Consider the following 21,711-nt stretch of genomic DNA (forward strand, 5'->3'; position numbering starts at 1 on the left):
CGAGGTTGCTTGCCAAGCTCACACAAAAAGAAAAAGGGAGGAATGGGATAGAAACGTTGAAAGATAGCCGAGGGAATTATTGTCATGCAATGAAAGCTAAAATAAAAATTTTTCAGGAATTCTATCAGGAATTGTATAAGGGTAAAGAAAGTCAACAAGAAAAGGTGGAGGAGTATATTGGAAGGTTTATAAAGAAGGGAATAAAATTAGAATATAAGGAGTTAATGGAGTCAGTAATAACTCAAAGAGAAGTTGAAGAGGTTATTGATAAGTTAAAAGTTGGTAAATCACCGGGAGCAGATGGTTTGGGTCCAGAATATTATAAGGTCTTCAAAGACTGTTTAGTTCCAAAATTAATGGAACTTTATAATAGGATATTATCAGGAGAGAAGATACCTGAATCATGGGAACATTCAGTGATAATTCTGATCCCAAAACCAGATAAAGATTTGACTAATCCCGATTCTTATAGACCTATTTCTTTAATAAATCAGGATGCTAAAATTTTTACATCTATTATGGCCAAACGGCTAAATAAATTTTTGGCAGAATATATAGGAGCAGATCAATGTGGGTTTGTGGTAGGAAGGCATATGCATAATTTAGTGGGTAGAGTTTTAAATGTAATAAATGTAATAAAAAAAGCAAATATTAAGGCAGGTATTATGGCATTAGATATTTTTAAAGCTTTTGATTGTGTGAGCTGGCAGGCACTAAAGAGTATTATAGATAAATTGGGATTTGGAAATAAATTTAAAAATGTAATAGAACAGCTATATTCCCAAAATACGGCGGTAGTGGTGGTAAATGACGGACTTACTGAAAAGATACGACTAGCCAGAGGAACAAGACAAGGATGTCCGCTCTCGCCGGTCCTGTTTGTAATGGTTATGGAAGTTTTGGCGAAGGCACTAAGGGAGGATGAAGAGTTAGAAGGAATTGGAGAGGTAAGGGAAATAAAGTTAAACATGTTTGCGGATGACACTTTATTGACCATTAAGAATCCATTAAGAAAGTTAGAAAGAATTAAATATCAGTTGAGGGAATTTGAGGAAATTACAGGGTTAAAAATAAATTGGTCTAAATCAGAGATGATGTTGTTTAACTATACCAAGAAGGAAGAAAAGGATTGGGAATTTAAGGGAATGGAATTGAAAGTTAAGAATGAGATTAAATATTTGGGAATTAAAATTACAAAAAATTTAGAGAATCTTGAAAAGGAAAATTTAACGAGGTTAAAGAAAGAGGTATTAGAGAAATTGGAGAAATATAAAAAATTAAATTTATCTTGGTTCGGAAGAATAGCCTTAATAAAAATGAAGATATTAGCTAAAATTAATTTTGTATTTAGAATGTTACCTATAAAAATATCAGAAACCGAGATAAAAAGTTGGCAAAATATTATTAATAAATATTGTAATGGAGAAAAGAGAGCAAGAGTGAATAAAAATAATTGGTACCTAAGCCAAAAAAAGGGGGGAATGGGTCTCCCAAACATAAAATTATACTACGTAGCAAATAGATTAAGACATGTTGTAGAAGCAATTATGGGAGTAGGAGATTTATATTGGATGGAAGAAAAAACCATAAATAAGGTAGAGATGAATTTGGAGAATGTTTTTTTTAAAGACGGAGGAAGAAAGTGGGTTGGAAGTATAGATAATCCACTCCTGAGGACTCAATGGGAAATTTGGAGTAAATTTAAAGGGAAGCTGCTTCCGAGCAACTCTCCCTTAGCACCGATAATAATGTTAAAGAATTTCCCAGAGGATCTAAAGGGTAGATTATGTAAAATATTAAAAGAGAAAAATAAAATAAGATTAAAGGATTGGGTAAGAGATATTAAAACAAGAGAGGATATGGAAAATTTGTTAAAGGAGAAGAAGCTATCTTGGCTAGAATATGGTCAATTAGAGCAATGGAATAAAAAGTGGATTAAAGATAATAGAATGTGCAGAAAGATGACGAGGTTTGAAGAATTAGTAGTAAGTAAGGAGGAAGGGAAAGGAGGGAGTATAGTTTCAAAAGGATTAATGAGTGAAATATATAAAATATTGTTAGAGAAGGAGTTTAGAGAGAATACAGAGAAAATGGTTTGGGAATCAGATTTGAAGATACAAATAGGGCGACAGAGCTGGGAGGGACTATGGAAACAAAGAGTGTTGAGAAGTTTATCAGTAAGAATAAAGGAGAATTATTTTAAAATCCTATGGAGGTGGTACCTAACCCCGGTTAGATTGAATAAGATAAGTGATCAACATTCAGCAAATTGTTGGAGAGGTTGTGGGGAAAAAGGAACGTATTTACATATGTGGTGGCAATGCAAATATGTACAAAGATTATGGAAGATGGTGTTCTCAGAAATTGAAGAAATAGTGGGAATGAAAATAGAACAAACACCAAAAATAGCATTGCTGTCACTATTTGAAGATATAAAGTGTGGAAAAGGAACTATAGAGCTGATATCGAATTTGTTGGTTGCAGCACGACTGATGGTAGCTAGGAACTGGAAGGTCCAAGGGGAATATACTATTGAGGAATGGTACAAAGAAGTCTGGGACATAGCCATTAATGATAAACTGACATGTAATATTAAGTGGAGAAAAGGCGTAACTAAAATAAATGAGTTCGAAGGAATTTGGAAACAGTTCCTAGTGTTTGTGTTTACTAAGGGAAGTGGGAAACCACCAGCAGAAGAAACGATTAGATTTTGGACTCAAGAATGATCCCGAGGTGGGGGGTGCACTTTTATGTTAAGAACGAAGATGTTGTAGTATGATAAGGTATATGTAATAGTTTTTGATATTTGTACTCAACAATCATTCAATATGTATGCAGCAGATATTTGATGTTTTTCTTTTTCTTATTGTGTTTTGTTTCAGTTATATTTTGGTAATGTTTATCTATGTTTATATAGTGTTGAAAATGAATAAAAATTTAATAAAAAAAAAAAATCAAAGTTGGCATTTTGTGTGTGTGTGTGTGTGTGTGTATGTGTGTGAAAGTAGCTCACCTTGCCTAGGGCGCAAAATAGTCTGGCACCGGCCCTGATTGGGCGGTATAAAAATGTAATAAAGAAAGAAAGAAAGAAATTGAAGCAAAACCAAAACAAAACACCCAAACAAAGCCAAGGAAGTTCCCAGATTTTGGGGGAAAGTCTGCAACTCTGCTTGCAAAACCAACGAGACCCCCAAGACCAGATTTCCCCCCCCCATTCCTACCCTGCGCTCCTGAATTAAAGCCAATTTTAACTCCAATCTCCTTTGCCCTTGCGGGGGAATGCAGGGGACGCTTACCTCTCCCTTCAAGCGCTTGTAGAGGCGGCGCGCGATCATCCCCCTGGCGTAGGCCTGGATGGTGAAGACGGCCCAGAGCCGGTGGCGGAAAGCTTGGCGCACCAGGAAGCCCCGGCATCTCGCCTGGAACTCAATGATGCACTTGCGAGCCATGTGGTACTGCTTGTGGAGCTTGCGGGAGCGGTAGAGGGCCTGCAGCCTCAGGAAGCCGATTCTCATCTGGGAGAGGAAACGGGATTAAGGAAGAGAGTCACCCCTTGCCAAGCACGAAATCCGAGAGCCACAGTCGACGAAAGCTTGAATGCATCTTAACAAAGGCGTCGCCAGGCAGTAGAGTTTGGATTCTGACCACCGGGTTGTTGGACTTTTGACATTTAATGTGCAGGCAGTGGTGTTGTCTGGACCTATGCTGTACCGAGTGCTTGCAGGGCCCAGGTCTATGCTGTACCGAGTGCTTGCAGGGCCCAGGTCTATGCTGTACCGAGTGCTTGCAGGGCCCAGGTCTATGCTGTACCGAGTGCTTGCAGGGCCCAGGTCTATGCTGTACCGAGTGCTTGCAGGGCCCAGGTCTATGCTGTACCGAGTGCTTGCAGGGCCCAGGTCTATGCTGTACCGAGTGATTAAAGCAAACTTATTCTAGTAGTTTTGTGGTAGTTCTATGTGTTTACATATGGAACTGCCCCAAAATTGTAGAATGAGGAAGGTGGTGGGTTCCAATGTTAAAAGCAAAAGGTGGCACACACACGCACTCACAGGAGTGTGGCGTGCAGAACCCCCTCCACTTTGGGGGTTTATCTCTCTGCAGGCACATTTCTCCCAACTGGGGATTTTACACTGGAAGTGACTCAGGCTTAGAGAAAAGCATTTGGGGACAGAAGCTGCAGTAAAGGCAGCTGCAGTTGCCTTTACAATCTGACCCCCTCCCGCCCCCAAACCCAACCCCCACTTCCTGTATCAAGGGTGAGCAACCTGTGGCCCTCCAGAGGTTTTGGCCTACAATGTCCTTCAAGTCTAGCCAGCATAGCGAAAGGCTAGATGGGAGTTGTAGGCCAAAACATTTGGACGGCCACCAGTTGCCCACTTCTGCGGTACATAGGGTGACCAACTGTCAGGATTTCCCTGGATTTGTCCTGGTTTTTGTTCTTTCCATGGTGTCAGAGGGATTTTCTATAATTTTCAATAATGTCCTGGAATGACACACCTTCCCCTTTAAGGCTGCCATTAGCATGGCAGGAGGGAATGATATGCTTTCTTGAGGCACATCATTCCCCCACCCCGAGCTCCAGTTGAGGTCTTAAAGGGGAAAGTGGGTCATTCGTGGACATTATAGAAAAGGCCCCAATTGGAGTGGATGGTGGTGGTGCAGAATGAAATCCTTTCCCCTCCTCCACTCCAATCGGGTTCTTTAAGGTGGCGGGGAAATAACGTACTTTCTGCAGGACTCAGAAAGCTGCTTCCCCACACACACACTAGGTGTCCTCTTTTTTGGTTTCCCAAATATGGTCACCCTAGCGGTACACAACCGGGACAGTTTCACGTATACGCACACGGAAATGCCGCCACCGTGCCTATGTATCTATGTTCTCAGCGCATGGGATTTTAAAATCTGGAAGCCATGCGTTAAGGACGGCAAACACACAGGCTGCGAGATGATTTTTTGTGGCTCTCAGGCCTTAGCTAGACCTACCTGTTAGACCGTGAGGGAGAAGGGAAGATCTTGTGTTGTGTTTAATGCGAGATCCCTCCTCTGTTTACACGCGATGTGCGATGAAGGAGAGGCGTTGCGCTTGCCATTTTTTTTGGATTAAAGGGCCAGCAGTGCATGAACACTTGTGCGCAAAAGGCAAGTACTTTTTAAAATTTAAATTACTTTCCCCACTCCCCCCACCCTACCCCCGATGGGCACAGTTCTCCTGAGGAATGCTGCGCCCCATGCGCGGCTCTCGGCTCCTCGCGAGGAATTGCGCGGAGCACGGTCAACCCGCGGCACCAGGGACCGCGAAAAAAAGTGGGGTCAAAGGGGAGGGCGAGATCCCGGGTCAAGGGAAGGGTCATCCCTCCCTGATCCTGGGATCCCCTGTGCGTCATGTGGATGCACAGGGATGATCCTGGGGATCATAGAATCATAGAATAGCAGAGTTGGAAGGGGTCTACAAGGCCATCGAGTCCAATCCCCTGCTCAATGCAGGAATCCACCCTAAAGCATCCCTGACAGATGCTTGTCCAGCTGCCTCTTGAAGGCCTCCAGTGTGGGAGAGCCCACAACCTCCCTAGGTAACTGATTCCATTGTCGTACTGCTCTAACAGTCAGGAAGTTTTTCCTGATGTCCAGCTGGAATCTGGCTTCCTGTAACTTGAGCCCGTTATTCCGTGTCCTGCACTCTGGGAGGATCGAGAAGAGATCCTGGCCCTCCTCTGTGTGACAACCTTTTAAATATTTGAAGAGTGCTATCATGTCTCCCCTCAATCTTCTCTTCTCCAGGCTAAACATGCCTAGTTCTTTCAGTCTCTCTTCATAGGGCTTTGTTTCCAGACCCCTGATCATCCTGGTTGCCCTCCTCTGAACACACTCCAGCTTGTCTGCGTCCCTCTTGAATTGTGGAGCCCAGAACTGGACGCAATACTCTAGATGAGGCCTAACCAGGGCTGAATAGAGAGGAACCAGTACCTCACGTGATTTGGAAGCTATACTTCTATTAATGCCGCCCAAAATAGCATTGGCCTTTCTTGCAGCCATATCGCACTGTTGGCTCATATTCAGCTTGCGATCTACAACAATTTCCAGATCCTTCTCGTTTGTAGTATTGCTGAGCCAAGTATCCCCCATCTTGTAACTGTGCATTTGGTTTCTATTTCCTAAATGTAGAACTTGGCATTGATCCTTATTAAATTTCATTCTGTTGTTCATTCAGCCCAGGATAAAGCCCCGTCTAACTATGGCCTCAGTTTTGCTCAGAGTTCTGACTGAAAGCCGGAGCGGATTCACTGCCCCACTGACATCAGAGCCCCCAGCCTCCACTTGTAGCAGGTGATGGCTAAGACCTTGAAGATCCACAGCCAGCCAGCTGTAAGCAATTCATGTCTTTCCCAAGCATACTTACAGCACCATAGTTTCTTCGACAATTATGCCCCCTCCAGTTTCGTTGAATCATCAGAGCGGCATTCCTCACTTTCAGGAAATTGGACCTGGAAAGGGAAAAAGAAGAAGTTCCTAATCCTTTTAGTTCTCTATCCGCTGTCTCTATTTCTCATTTATTCTGCATTCCCTCTGTTTCTGATGTTCAGGCTTAGGGATGCATGGATTTTCTTAAACCTGTTCCGTCTATGTTTTCCAGATTTCAGGGGTGTTTCATTCCGTCGTCTACTTTTAAACAAGAATTTTGTTCTATTGGCACATTACCACTAATTCACATTAGTAAGATACGCAGTAAGATATGCAGAACAGTGTTAGCTCTAATGTGTATTAGCGCAAATGCAAATCAATGGAAATTAGGGTGACCATATGGACAGGGCTCCTGTATGTTTAACAGTTGTATAGAAAAGGGCATTTCAACAGGTGTCATTTGTATGCATGCAGCACCCGGTGAAATGCCCTCTTCATCCCAACAGTTAAAGCTGTGGGAGCCCTGCCCTGTTTTGATTCTGGTCACACTAGGCAGGGCTCCCGCAGCTTTAACTGTTGGGATGAAGAGGACATTTCACCAGGTGCTGCATGCATACAAATAACACCTACTGAAATTCCCTTTTCTATGCAACTGTTAAAGATACAGGAGCCCTCCTTTCCATATATGTGTGTGTCTTTGGGGGGAAGGGGGCAAATGGAACATTAGGGCTTGGGGGATGGAATGGGGTGGCTGGAATCCTGAACACCAACAGCTGACACTGCAACATTTTGTTGCAAAGCCCAGTTGTTTCATCAGAAAGGAAGATAACCATGGAGCAACCTTTATTCCCCATAGTTATTTTTCCCCAAATGAGGTAGGATTGAAAGAGTTTGAGTTTTTTATTTATTTGAAAACAAAATATGTCCCACCTTTCTGGTGTAGAAACAGTTTTTGTAGGGGCTTACACAATTTAAAAATTACAGACATCAATAAACACAAATTTAAAAACGGTAGTACTATAAAAGAGTTAAAACAAAAGCAGATAACGCAGGTAAAAGCAGTCTGAAAATGACAGATCATGGGAGCACAAGCAGCACATTATTTAAAATTGATAGATTTTATGGTTTTATATCCTGCCCTTCAATGCAAAACATTTTCAGGTAATGACAATAAAATCTAAAACAATAACAAAGTGATAAAAAGAAGAGCAAAATAAAAGGGAAATCAATGACATTTTACAAGATCTAGCAGTAATTGCTTCTCCTCTGTGGCCAAAAAATCGTAAGATGTGTTTTTCCTTATCATAGAAAAGAAGAAGCAAATGTCTATTCCAATAATTCCTGCATTGGCTCACAAGGACACACAATACACCCCAAATCCCCTTTTATCTATCCCCCCACACATCAGACCAATTCACACATCACTTGTCTTTTTCAGTGCACACCGAGATGATTTAAGCGTACACTTGAAGTTGTATTTATTCATTGGCAACTTCCAGGTTGGCTTCTGTAATCATAAGGACGGTACACCAAAAGGCCTGGGCAATTAAGTTCATGTGTGTCACATGAAGAGTGCCACCATTTAAAAGGCCCTCTCCAGTCACCATGCAACTAACTTCAGAAGAAGGGGAGAACTGGAGAAAGGCTTCTGGCAATGATCCTATTAGGATATAAAACATGGGTGCAGAACCTCAGCCTTTGAGGGCCAAATTTGGCCCTCCAGAGTTCCCCAGAAAGACACACCCCCTTTCCCTGGCCCCACCCACTTCCCGCAAAGACATATCGTTTGATGTTTTCCCAGGTTTTGTGCCGTTTTTTTCTCAATTCTAAGAGATTCGAAATGCTTCTTCTAAAACTTAGTTACTAGCAGTAAGAGCTTTAAGCTAAAATACGCTGGCATTTTAGATATTTTTTGGCTCTGCCTTTCAGTCTATTGGCAACTAGAAGGTAGCCCTCTGATAGCGTCTCCAAAGTGGAATTCCAGCTAAAAGAGGTCGTGCACCCCAGGCGTAAAGGGCATCTCTAAACGACCGATTAATAGCACGTTCGTGACTGGCCACTCATGGAAGTTTTCGGCTTGGTTACATGACATCGTCAACAGTCAGGACGTCTCCTGCTCTCCCCCCCCACCCCTTACCCTGTTTTCAAAAAGATCAGAGGTAAACTGGAATAAACCCGTAACGGTGTGAAATTGGCAGTGTGTAAAGCTGGTGTTGTGCTATGAACTTGCAGAGGAAGGACTTTCTGTGTCTGCGATCAGAGAGAGAAGAGGTTAAAATGCCAGTACTACTACTAATGCCTCCCTGCAGCAAAGGGCAACAGATCTGATCCCCCACTGCAACAAGAGCACCCGTTTAAGTTCAACAGGGCTTACTCCCAAGTAAGTGTGCCGAGGTCAGGGCCTTTTCGGTGGTGGCCCCCAGACTATGGAACGATCTCCCTGACGAGGCTCGCCTGGCGCCAACGCTGCTATCTTTCCGGCACCAGGTTAAGACTTTCCTCTTTGCCCAGGCATATGGCGGCACATCTTAATCACCCACATGTTTAGTTTTTTAACAGTTTTTAATGCTTTATGTGTGTTTGTTCTGTGTTTTAGAATTTTAAATTTTGTATACTCGTTTTTATCTTAATTTTAGAATTTCTGTAAACCGCCCAGAGAGCCCTGGCTATGGGGGCGGTATATAAGTGTAATAAATAAATAAATAAATAAATAAATCTTATGTCTGCTCAAAAGTAGTGTTATTTGGGGCTTACTCCCAAGTAAGTGTGCCGAGGTTTGCAGACTTATAGCACAATCTTACATCTAGAGAGCTCCTAGAGAGGTTTACCTGGCACCTACGTTGTACTCTTTCTGGTGCCAGGTGAAACCCTTTTTTATTTTCCCCATATCGTGGCAATTTGCTATCCTAGACTTTTAACACTGCTGTTTTTAATATGCATTTTAAATCTGTACTTTAAATCTCTGCATTGCTGTGTGGTTTTATTCTGCCTGCACTTTTGTATTGTGGTTTTAAGCTTTCGTACTGTATTTTATGCTTATAGATCACAAGCTGAATATGAGCCAACAGTGCGATATGGCTGCAAGAAAGGCAAATGCTATTTGGGGCTGCATTAATAGAAGTATAGCTTCCAAATCACGTGAGGTACTGGTTCCTCTCTATTCGGCCCTGGTTAGGCCTCATCTAGAGTATTGCGTTCAGTTCTGGGCTCCACAATTCAAGAAGGACGCAGACAAGCTGGAGCGTGTTCAGAAGAGGGCAACCAGGATGATCAGAGGTCTAGAAACAAAGCCCTATGAAGAGAGACTGAAAGAACTGGGCATGTTTAGCCTGGAGAAGAGAAGATTGAGGGGAGACATGATAGCACTCTTCAAATCCTTAAAAGGTTGTCACACAGAGGAGGGCCAGGATCTCTTCTCGATCCTCCCAGAGTGCAGGACACGGAATAACGGGCTCAAGTTAAAGGAAGCCAGATTCCGGCTGGACATCAGGAAAAACTTCCTGACTGTTAGAGCAGTGCGACAATGGAATCAGCTACCTAGGGAGGTTGTGGGCTCTCCCACGCTAGAGGCCTCCAAGAGGCAGCTGGACAACTATCTGTCAGGGATGCTTTAGGGTGGATTCCTGCATTGAGCAGGGGGTTGGACTCGATGGCCTTGTAGGCCCCTTCCAACTCTGCTATTCTATGATTCTATGATTCTATGATTTTTGTGAACCGCCCAAAGAGCTTTGGCTATTGGGCAGTACAGAAATGAAATGAAATAAATAAATAATATCTACTCAGAAGTAAGTCCTGGCTTTCCTGGTGTATGGGAGGAAACAGCACAGCACAAGTTTTGTACTGTTGGCAACTGTCCCCTATGAGGGAAGGTTACATCAACTGGGATTTGTTTAGCTTGGAAAAAAGGAGACTAAGGGGAGGCATGATAGAAGTGTACAAAATTATGCCTGGTGTGGAGAATGTAGAGAGGGAGACATTTTCCTCCCTCTCTCAAAATTCTAGAACCCAATGGGGTCGTCCCATGAAGCTGATGGGTGGGAGATCCAGGACAAATAAAAGAAAGTACTTCTTCACACAGCGCAGAGTTAAATTATGGAACTCATTACCACAAGATGTAGTGATGGCCACCAATTTGGATGGCTTTAAAAGGGGGTTGAATAAGTTGTTGTTGTTGTTGATATTATTATTATTATTATTATTATTATTATTATTATTATTATTATTATTATTATTATTTATATACCGCCCCACAACCGAAGCTCTCTGGGCAGTTTACAACAGTTAAAAATGGTAAGCATTAAAAAGTATACAAAATTTAAAAACCATCAGAAACATAAAAACAACCGTTTAAAAACAACAGTATCCATTTAAAAACAACAATTCTGGGGTCCATTAAAAACAAACTTAACGTTGTTAAATGCTGTTAAAAATACCTGGGAGAAGAGAAAAGTCTTGACCTGGCGCCGAAAAGATAACAATGTTGGCGCCAGGCGAGCCTCGTCGGGGAGATCATTCCACAGTTGGGGGGGGGGTCACCACCGAGAAGGCCCTCTCCCTTGTTGCTATCCTCCGAGCTTCCCTTGGAGTAGACACTCGGAGGAGGACCTTAGATGTTGAGCGCAATGTACGGGTAGGTTCATGTCGGGAGAGGCATTCCGTCAGGTATTGCGGTCCCAAGCCATGGAGGCAAAGGTTATCAATGGCAACTAGCCCTGAGGGTTGTGTGTTATCTCCAGTATTCGAAGCAGTAAGCCTGTGTGCCCCAGTTGCTGGGGAACATGGGTGGGAGGGTGCTGTTGCACCATGTCCTGCTTGTTCATTCCTGGACGACGGCTGGTTGGCCCCTGTGTGAACAGAGTGCTGGACTAGATGGACCCTTGGTCTGATCCAGCATCTGGGCAGTTCTTATGTTCTTACAAGTTAAGCAACAAGTTAAGCAACGAATACAAGGCTTCCCTCCCTCCTTAGCACACGTGCCACAGAGGGAGGGAGGGGCTCCCTCAATTCAAACCAAGTGTCTGCCATATAAAGAAGCTCATCATAATACCGCAAAGAACCCGAAAGCAGAAAGCCACAGTAAGGAGGCGGGTTTTTTTGCAGGCTTTTTGTTTAATGTAGAGACTCCCAAAGAGTGTGGAAACACACGGGTATCAAATGCATGTGGATAGAGCATGGATCTGCATACGTAACCCTGTGCCATATATTCATATTAGATTTAATATTAAAAGTCTGTGACTTCCTGACTTCAATCTGACCTAAAGCCTTTGTTGTTGCCGTTAGTCAAAAAAGACTCACATGAGGCTGAAGCCTCTGTCAAACACGCAAGGCCTCTGTCAAACACACAAGGCCTAATCAAATTTCCCTTGAGCTGAAGACAATGCTGAGAATAAACCAAAGCCTTGATCCTGCACTGAAACGCCTGTGATTGTGGAAGGTCTTTCCTCGTAAAACCGGCCTTCCGGCTTGTTAAAGAATCGAGGGCTTTCACTACATCCTTGAGAGAATATGCAAAGAGGCTAGTCAGCAGAAAGCATTGTTTGGCCTCCTTGCTCGAGAATGTAACTTGTTTCTTGTTTGACTCCTGTTTCCCTGAACTCTGCCAGAAACGGCCTGCTGTCAGATGACTGAATCAGGTTAAAGTTAACTTCCCTTTCAGACTTCCAAAACACTCTCTCACAACATGCTCTGTACGTTAGTTAATCACTTGTTTCTTCCACATCGTGTATGCGATTTTAATATGTAACCTGAAAGCTGGCTTGCTGGGCAGTGGTGCTATCGTGGGAGATGGTGCCTGTAAGCCGTCATTCATTGTTTCCTGCCTCTTCCTCTGCTCTGGGATGAAGCCTTCTGGATTTTACCTACCCTATTTCTTCGATTCTAAGACGCACTTTTCCCCCCATATAAACATCTCTAAAAATGCCCTGCATCTTAGAATCGCGGGTGTGTCTTAGGGTGTTTTTCTTTTTCTGTTGGTGGTACTGAAATTAGTGTGTGTCTTATAATCGATGGCGTCTTACAATCGAAGAAATACGGTATGTCTGTCTGCAATTTAGGCAGCGTGAATCCAGGGGCAGGCCAATGGTCAGGGAAGATGGAAGTTGTAGCTGGGGATGTCGCAAGAGCCCAGCTGAGCCCGGGAATACAATCTGGATGGCTTTAAAAGGGGGTTGGATAAACTCCTGGAGGCAAAGCCTATCAACGGTTGTGTACTATCTCCAGTATTCGAAGCAGTAAGCCTGTGTGCACCAGTTGCTGGGGAACATGGGTGGGAGGGTGCTGTTGCACCGTGTCCTGGCTTGTTGGTCCCTGGCCGATGGCTGGTTGGCCACTGTGTGAACAGAATGCTGGACTAGATGGACCCTTGGTCTGGACTAGATGGACCCTTGGAATAACGGGCTCAAGTTACGTGAAGCCAGATTCCAGCTGGACATCAGGAAAAACTTCCTGACTGTTAGAGCAGTACGACAATGGAATCAGTTACCTAGGGAGGTGGTGGGCTCTCCCACACTAGAGGCCTTCAAGAGGCAGCTGGACAGCAATCTGTCAGGGATGCTTTAGGGTGGATTCCTGCATTGAGCAGGGGGTTGGACTTGATGGCCTTGTAGGCCCCTCCCAACTCTGCTATTCTATGATTCTATGATTCTATGATTCTATGATCCAGCATGGCACTGCTTTTTTCTTAATGGACTCCCCTGCATCCACTACCTCGGACCCAGTCGGGCGCAACTGTTGGTGCTGCTGTTCACCCCAGCTCATTGGGCCGCGCAAGTTTCCTTTAGGCTCGGCTCAGCCTAACAAGCATAAGGCTGCTGTCCGCCTTCGCTGCCGAAATTTTCGGAGCCTCCATTGTGCGCACCGTGGAGGATCTGGAAATTGCGCAATCGCACCCTCTGTGCCAACGGTGGTCGCCACTGATGCAGCAGGGAGAAGTGCACAACTTCGGCAGCGAGGGCAGACAGCTGCCAAGCGCTCATCGGGCCTCAAAAGAAGCTCATGTGGTCCGGTGAGCAGAGGTGGGCTGCGACGGGGTGAGCATCCCATGAGCCAGACGTGGGTGTGTTTGTCATGCCGCCTCCAGAGTCCTCAACATCAGAGGATGAAGGGGAAGAGCAAGCGCCAACAGATCCGGAGGGAGGGGACTAGCGGCCAAGATGAACAGGAGCCCTGACTCTCAGAGATCAGGCAAGACCCGGCAGAAGCCCATTTAATGGACTAGGAGGAGGATGAAGGGTATCATGAGACAATGTCCTATGAAGAGAGACTGAAAGAACTGGGCATGTTTAGCCTGGGGAAGAGAAGACTGAGGGGAGACATGACAGCACTCTTCAAAGACTTAAAAGGTTGCCACACAGAGGAGGGCCAGGATCTCTTCTCGATCCTCCCAGAGTGCAGGACACGGAATAACGGGCTCAAGTTGCAGGAAGCCAGATTCCGGCTGGACATCAGGAAAAACTTCCTGACTGTTAGAGCAGTACGACAATGGAACCAGTGACCTAGGGAGGTTGTGGGTTCTCCCAAACTAGAGGCATTCAAGAGGCAACTGGACAACCATCTGTCAGGGAGGCTTTAGGGTGGATTCCTGCATTGAGCAAGGGGTTGGACTCGATGGCCTTATAGACCCCTTCCAACTCTACTATTCTATGATTCTATGAGACTCTTCCAACTCCAGCTGAATGCAGGTTACTGAGAATCATAGAATAGTAGAGTTGGAAGGGGCCAACCCCCTGCTCAATGCAGGACTCCACCCTAAAGCATACCCGACAGATGGCTGTCCAGCTGCCTCTTGAAGGCCTCTAGTGTGGGAGAGCCCACCACCACCCTAGGTCATTGGTTCCATTGTCATACTGCTCTAACCATCAGGAAGTTTTTCCTGATGTCCAGCCGGAACATCTGTTCACATTGGCCACTAGTCCACTCCCCAGGATCTGTTGGAGCTCGCTCTTCTCCTTCGTCCTCTGATGATGAGGACTCTGGGGGAGGCACTACAGCGTTCACCAACCCGTAGTCGTAGTCTTAAAATTCTGGAGGGCATCAAGTCACCTGCTTTAGTCTATAAGAGAATGTACCCCTATGCATTTTCTGACCACACACACTGCATTAGGTGCCAGGATTGCTGGACTACATCCCCCATCATCCCTAGACAGGATGACAAATAGCAAAACTCCCATGGTTTGAGAATACTGGACTCCAAACACAAACTTACCCAGCGGCAAGGCATGATGGGCGCATGATGCACAGAGCAGAAAAGAGCATGGCATGGTTTCCTAGGCAATATACAGGTTCTCATCTCACACTACAGTTCCCATGTGGCATTTAGAGAAGGCGCACACATCCCAGCAAAGAATCGACAATAAGAAATGTGAAGAGCTAGCCTCCAAAACCACTTTCCATACCTGTCCTTGAATCCACGGACCACTTTCTGGATCAGGATCACCTTGTCCGTGATGGCCTTGTCTCTCTCAATTTCCAGCAGCATGTCATGGTGATCCTAAATAAAAAGAATACAGCAATAGGCCAGTCATTTCTAGATTGATGGCTGAATGGCAGGAAAGAGGCCGCATGGCCACGATGTGCACACACCATGAAACTTGTCTGTTCTGAATTTCAAAAGGAAAAGGGGGGGGGGGGGAAAGTAGGGATGTCACAAGAAATGGAATAGTTTGATTTCTCACAATGAGGGGTGGGGTGAGTCAAGCACAACTGGAGTACCCACTGTGGCGTTACACCCCACAAGTCAGTTCCCAAATGTATGTCTGCAATTTGTAAGTCTGTGGGTTTTAGAATGTTGGCCTGAGTGGGCGGAGTTAGAATCTCTGGGGAGGGGGAGGAGTGATATATAAAGGAAGGACTGAGGGGATCGTGAGGGACTTTTGAGGTCCTCTTAGAGCAGCCTTCCTCAACCTGGGGCGCTCCAGATGTGTTGGACTACAACTCCCAGAATGCCCCAGCCAGCTGGCTGGGGCATTCTGGGAGATGCAGTCCAACACATCTGGAGCGCCTCAGGTTGAGGAAGGCTGTCTTAGAGTCTTTAGTGCTCTCTGTGTTTAGGGTACTTAAGTTCTGGGAAATTTGAGGGTCAGGGTAGAGAGTGGTGTCTTTGGAGTGTGGTGTGCACATAGTTGACGTATATTAATCCATACAGATAATAAAGAAAGCTCAAGAGTGATTGTGTGAGAAAAAGGAAAGCGTGTATGTGAATGGGTGAAAGGATTGTATGAAAGGTTTCAAAAAGGATCTTAAATGTTTTATTTTGAAACAAAGCTTGTGAACTTTTAAAATACATTTTAATTATTTTGTTTTTAACTACCACAAAAATCCCACATGTCTGTTTGGCATTTATCATCTGAAGTTTACACATTTAACACCCACTCTGACAATAATTCACCTCAGCACATATAACTCACAGTGTATTATTTTATATATTGAAATCCTTCTCCATTTAACCCCTTTCTCCACATAGTTTGGAGGAAGGTGGTTTTTATCCCTCGCTTCAGGCGTATCAAGCGGTGGTGCTTGGCTTGAGCAGGGAGTAGCCGCGGCCAGGCCTGGTGTTCAGAGCCTGTGTCGTGGCACCCACCACCTCCATCCAATCATCCTCCTCTTCCTGGCAGGGCCATTGCTAAGGGTAGGCATGGTTGCGCACCTGTCAATGACCCGCAGCCCAGCAGGGGCCCACTGAGAAGAGCCCCCTGGACTTGCTCCTCCTCTCATTCTGGCCCAGACAGTGGGGGGAAATACGTAATTTCCAGAGTCTCCACTGTGGCACATGATGTGTCCGGCAAGACCACATCACGCCTGTCCTTTTACAACTTCATTGGCTGCCAGTCCAGGTCCGAGTCCGGTTCAAAGTGCTAGTATTGACATTCAAAGCCCTAAACGGTTTGGGGCCAGGTTATTTGAAGGAACGCTTCCTCCCATATGTACCTGCCCGGACCTTAAGATCATCCATAGGGGCCCTTCTCCATGAGCCCCTTCCAAAGGAAGTGAGGCAGGTGGCTACTAGAAGGAGGGCCTTCTCCGCTGTGGCACCCTGGCTGTGGAACGAGCTCCCCAGAGAGGTCCGCCTGGCGCCTACACTGTACTCCTTTTGTCGCCAGCTGAAGACCTTTTTATTCTCTCAGTATTTTAACACTGAATTTTAACTGAAATTTAAATTTTACTGTTCTAGCTTCTCCTCTCTCATCTCACACTATTGCCCCGCTCGTGCTCTTCGCTCCTCTGATGCCATGTTTCTCGCCTGCCCAAGGGTCTCTACTTCCCTTGCTCGGCTTCGTCCATTTTCTTCCGCTGCCCCTTATGCCTGGAACGCTCTTCCAGAACATTTGAGAACTACAAGTTCAATCGCAGCTTTTAAAGCTCAGCTAAAAACTTTTCTTTTTCCTAAAGCTTTTAAAACTTGATTTTGTTCTGACTTTATACTGTTAGTTTTACCCTACCCAGTGCCTGTTTACCCTACCCTGTGCCTGTTTGCATTCTCTTCCCCTACTTATTGTTTTACTATGATTTTATTAGAATGTAAGCCTATGCGGCAGGGTCTTGCTATTTACTGTTTTACTCTGTACAGCACCATGTACATTGATGGTGCTATATAAATAAATAAATAAATAATAATAATAATAATAATCAATTTTTGCTGCATGGTTTTATCCTGGTTGTGCTTTTGATGCTGTGTTTTGTATTTGCGTTTCTAGACTGTTGGTTGTTTCATTGTGGTTTTAATTTTTGTGAACTGCCCAGGGAGCTTCGGCTATTGGGTGGTATAAAAATGTAATAAATAAATAATAAAATAAACAAATAAATAAATAAAATGATGGCGGCTCTGGAGGAGGGCTCATCAGGCCTTATGGGTGCTCGGAGCAGAGGTCCACGACCATGTTGCAGGTGTCTGACTGGAGCCCAGAGGGGGAGGATGCAGGGGAGTCCATCAAACTGTTAGACTCAGTTGGTCACTCACAACATCCCTATTTTTCAGTTCCAGAATTCCAAGACTATGAGAAAATGAGAAAAGGGTGGGTCACTTTGATCCTTTCATACTTTTGGGATGTGAAAATAAAGGCCCTTCGGCTATCAAGTTTGTGAAACTGCTCTAAGAATTTCCCTCTCTGCCCTCAGCTTGTTTTTATATATTTTTATTTTCATGGCCCACTGATATCACGACTTGTAGTATACAGGTTTGTCATATCACATGTTTGCATAATCAGCCAACTCAACACCGGCCCTTTTGACCATTTCATTTCCTCATTTCCTAATCAGGCAGCTGCACCGACCAGATAACACTCTCTAGAATTGGAGACAGTCAGCTTTCTCCACCTGGGTTCTCTCCAGATGAGTTGGACTACACCTCCCAGCATCCCTACCGGCCAGCATGGGTGGTGAGGTACAAACACATCTGGAGGCACCATGCAGAGAAAAGCTGATCTCAGAAGTACGTAGATGAGCGGTCTGTTAAAAAATAAATGCACAGATTACACTGGAATGGTAAGAAATTAAAAACAACAAAAACACCCAATGTATGGAAGAAGATTGGTTTTCTGCTTAGTTTCTCTGGAACTACTGCAGGATTTCCACATGGGAAGTGCCTGCTCCCTACAGGACCATAAAGATTTCCTACAGTAAGCGTAGGACGCTCCCCCAAATAAACAAATATGCAAGAGACTGGAAGACATTAGTATACAAAGAGAACAAAACCAATCTACAATACACTATGGCCCCGTTCAGAAGACACCTTAAACCACAGCTTTAACCATGGTGGTTAAGCCAGAAAGCCAGGTCGTGTTCAGAAGACACCTTAAACCATGGCTTTAACCACGGTGACTAAAGCAAAAAGCCTTATTTATCGTGGTTAAAGCCATGGTTTAAGGTGTCTTCTGAACACGGCCTGGCTTTCTGGCTTAAGCAAGGTGGTTAAAGCTGTGGTTTAAGGTGTCTTCTGAACAGTGCCAATAGCATTCTGCGTACGTATATAATTCAGCTCCCATTAGCAGATTAAATTTATGTCTGCCTACTTGGCTTGGCTTAATCGGTTCATTTATCAACTAAAGCTTTCATTGATTAATTGGGGGGAGGACAGCAATTTCAATTGGTAGGGCTGAGATCAAAGTGCCCCCGTTTTAAGAAATGTTGGCCCTGGCGAATTAGTGTACTTGGGCAGTGGTCTTCAACTGTTGGGTCGCAACCTAAAAGTGGGTCATGAGATCAGTCCAGACGGTTTGCGGCAAAGCTGTTGCCGCCACGTTGAACATGGAGAGGACTGTGAAAGTGGGACCCAAGTTGCAGGTTGGGAGTCCGAGGTGGGTCTCGGATATGGACCAGTTGAAGACCACTGTACTAGGGAATGGGAGAAGAACGCAAGTTTGAGATGAACGTTCTTCCTGACAATTATCTGTGTTTTTGTTAATTAACCTGTAAGTAATTTCATACTTCTTCTATTCACAAAATGTGTGTGTGTGTGTGTGTGTGTGTGTGTGTATATATATATATATAGAGAGAGAGAGAGAGAGAGAGAGAGAGAGAGAGAGAGAGAGAGATGGTTGTTTTCCCCTTTTGACTGAACTTTCTTTTTTAGCATAAAAAAGAACAGAAACAGAAAAGCATAAACAAAGACACTAAATAAAGCATTGCTATATACACAAAACCAATACTGTATTGACAATCAAAATAAAATGGTGGCGGCATTGTAATATGCACATTGATTTATATTTAACCAATTTGTTGGGTAATCAGCTTGGTTAATCCACCAGAAAACCTTTCATCGAATTTGCAGCGTTCGCGTAAAATCCTTCCAATTTTTCAAGAGCCAAGAACAAATGGTCAAAGTGCGCCGGGATGTATGAGTGGGATCAGGACCACTTGAGTCCGGGGCTAGATCTACACTACTGATTTATAGTGGTACTGAAGTGCACTGATAACTGTTGAGGCACAGGACGCATTCCATATACCGCTTTCATAGGGCCTTGCTAGACCTGTGTAATAATCTGGAGGAGAGGAGGGGAGATCTCGCGTTAGGAATAATGCGAGATCTCGCCCTTATTCAGACGGGAGCCGCGACAAGCTTTGAAGGAGAGCCGTCGCGGCCGCCATTTTTTTTTAAAGCGGCAGGAGCCACAAAAGGTAAGTAGGGTTTTTTGTTTCTTTAGTTCTCCATCCCCGTCTGCCCCCCCACCCGCAAAGTCCGATCCCCGCCCACCCCCACAGGCCCCGTTCTCCGTCCCCATCCGCCCCCCCACCCGCAAAGTCCGATCCCCCTGATGTCCCCACCGTAGCCCTGATGGCCGCAGCGCTCCTGTGGAGGGCTGCGGCCCATCCGCCGCTTTTCCCGGCTACTCGGGAGTAAATCTGGTAGTCGGGAAAAGCGGCAGACCTGGCTACACGCCCGCGGTCCCGGCCTCAGCCCGACCTGAGGTCGGGATCATGGGGAGAACCGCGCTACCAGCGGTTCCTGTTAGCGCAGTGCCAGGGTGGCGTGACCCCTGCCTGAGGTCGGATCCCCTGTGCATCGTTTGGACGCACAGGGACGAGCACGGTCCTCTCACCGGGCTAACGCCTGGTCTAGCAAGGCCCATAGTGTTATTTCCTGCTTTTTATTCCACATTATCCAAAATACTGCAACAAATGTCATTGTGTGTCCTATGAGATACAAATGAGCAAGAGAGATATAGAGTTACCATGATAGGATTGTAATGATTAGGGTGACCATATGAAAGGGAGGACAGGGCTCCTGCATCTTTAACAGTTGTATTGAAAAGGGAATTTCAGCAGGTGCTTCATGTAGGGTGACCATGTGAAAAGGAGGACAGGGCTCCTGTATCTTTAACAATTGTATTGAAAAAGAAATTTCAGCAGGTGTCATTTGTATATATGGAGAACCTGGTGAAATTTCCTCTTCATCACCAGTTAAAGCTTCAGGTGCCCTGCCCTCTTTTGTATCTGGACACTCTAGTATAGCTCCTGCACCTTTAACTGCTGTGATGAGGAGGGAATTTCACCATATATACAAATGACACCTGCTGAGATTCCCTTTTCTATGCAACTGTTAAAGATACAGGAGCCCTGTCCTGCTTTTCATATGGTCACCCTAGGAATGGCATGACACAAGGTGTAGATCTGGCCTGGATATCTGGGCCCTTCTGTGTCAGACTGGGGGGTTGCTATTTGGAGCACGGAAATTTACAGCTCTACAACTCACCCTGACAAAATTTGTGGTGAGGGCAGTGCCAGCTCCAGGTTTTGGAGGACTCTTGGGAAGAGACCTTCAGTGGGTCTCCTCCCTCAGCTAGTATCTTCATACAAATTGGCTCAGTTCAGACAACATGTTAAGTCAACATAGTGTGAAAACTCCACTCAATGCCTGATTTTTTAGGGGGCACACCCCACACAACATGTTTGATTGACAGTTTGTCCGCCCTCTCTCCTCCCCCAGTCCTCCTAATGGTATCCCATCAGCCATTGCTGCAAAAAACCCGAATCCCGGTGACTCTCCTACAGCGGCACTCGCTCCTTTCGCCGCTCTTGCCAGGGAACTCTGTAGCCACTGGGAAAAGTCAACTCAACACAATGGAAAACTCCATGGAGCCCTCCACACAACACAACAGTTGTGCAGGAACACTTCTCTGCACAGCGTGGACATTCAGCGTGGATTGTTCTCAAAAAAACAACCCTCCACTGTGGGGTGAAGCTTTCCCGCCAGACATTTCTTAACAATGGTGTAAAAACTCCACCATGGAGTTCTAAAACCGCCGTTGAGAAATGTGTGGCCTGAACTGAGCCACCGAGTCACCAGCTGCTACTCCTTCTTTCAACTCCCTGTTGGTTTCTAAACTTCCTGGATCAAAAGTGATCACAGACTTCCCAACCACAACATTCTGAATGAGACCACATTCCGACGAGACCACATTACGCCAGTCCTTTTCCCGCTTCATTGGCTGCCAGTCCAGGTCCGGGCCCGATTCAAAGTGCTGGTATTAACATTCAAAGCCCTAAATGGCTTGGGGCCAGGTTATCTGAAGGAACGCCTCCTCCCATATGTACCTGCCGGGACCCTAAGGTCATCTTCAGGGGTCCTTCTCCGTAAGCCCCTGCCAAAGGAAGTGAGGCAGGTGGCTACCAGGAGGAGGGCCTTCTCTGCTGTGGCACCCCGGCTGTGGAATGAGCTCCCTAAGGAGGTTCGCTTGGCACCTACATTATATGCTTTTAGACGCCAGGTAAAGACCTTTTTATTCTCCCAACATTTTAACAATCTATAAATTTTAAATAACATGGTTTTAAATTTGTAATTTTGCATTGCTGCTGTTTTTATCTGGTTGAGCTTTTATA

At 45.0% G+C, this 21,711-nt stretch overlaps 1 protein-coding gene across 1 annotated transcript in view; it reads right to left on the reverse strand.

Moving 5' to 3' along the window:
* The window catches only part of MYO7A (myosin VIIA), a 146,783-nt gene that overhangs the window by 64,621 nt on the left and 60,451 nt on the right, over window positions 1-21,711 (reverse strand). Inside the window, exons 18-20 of the mRNA XM_063127222.1 lie at window positions 14,793-14,887; window positions 6,398-6,482; window positions 3,297-3,515 (exon numbers count right to left, since the gene is read on the reverse strand). Of these exons, the coding sequence (XP_062983292.1) occupies window positions 3,297-3,515; window positions 6,398-6,482; window positions 14,793-14,887 (399 nt within the window). The remainder of the gene's footprint in view (window positions 1-3,296; window positions 3,516-6,397; window positions 6,483-14,792; window positions 14,888-21,711) is intronic.

This window comes from Elgaria multicarinata, chromosome 5 (genome assembly GCF_023053635.1).
Source record: "Elgaria multicarinata webbii isolate HBS135686 ecotype San Diego chromosome 5, rElgMul1.1.pri, whole genome shotgun sequence".
Classification (NCBI taxonomy): Eukaryota; Metazoa; Chordata; class Lepidosauria; order Squamata; family Anguidae; genus Elgaria; species Elgaria multicarinata.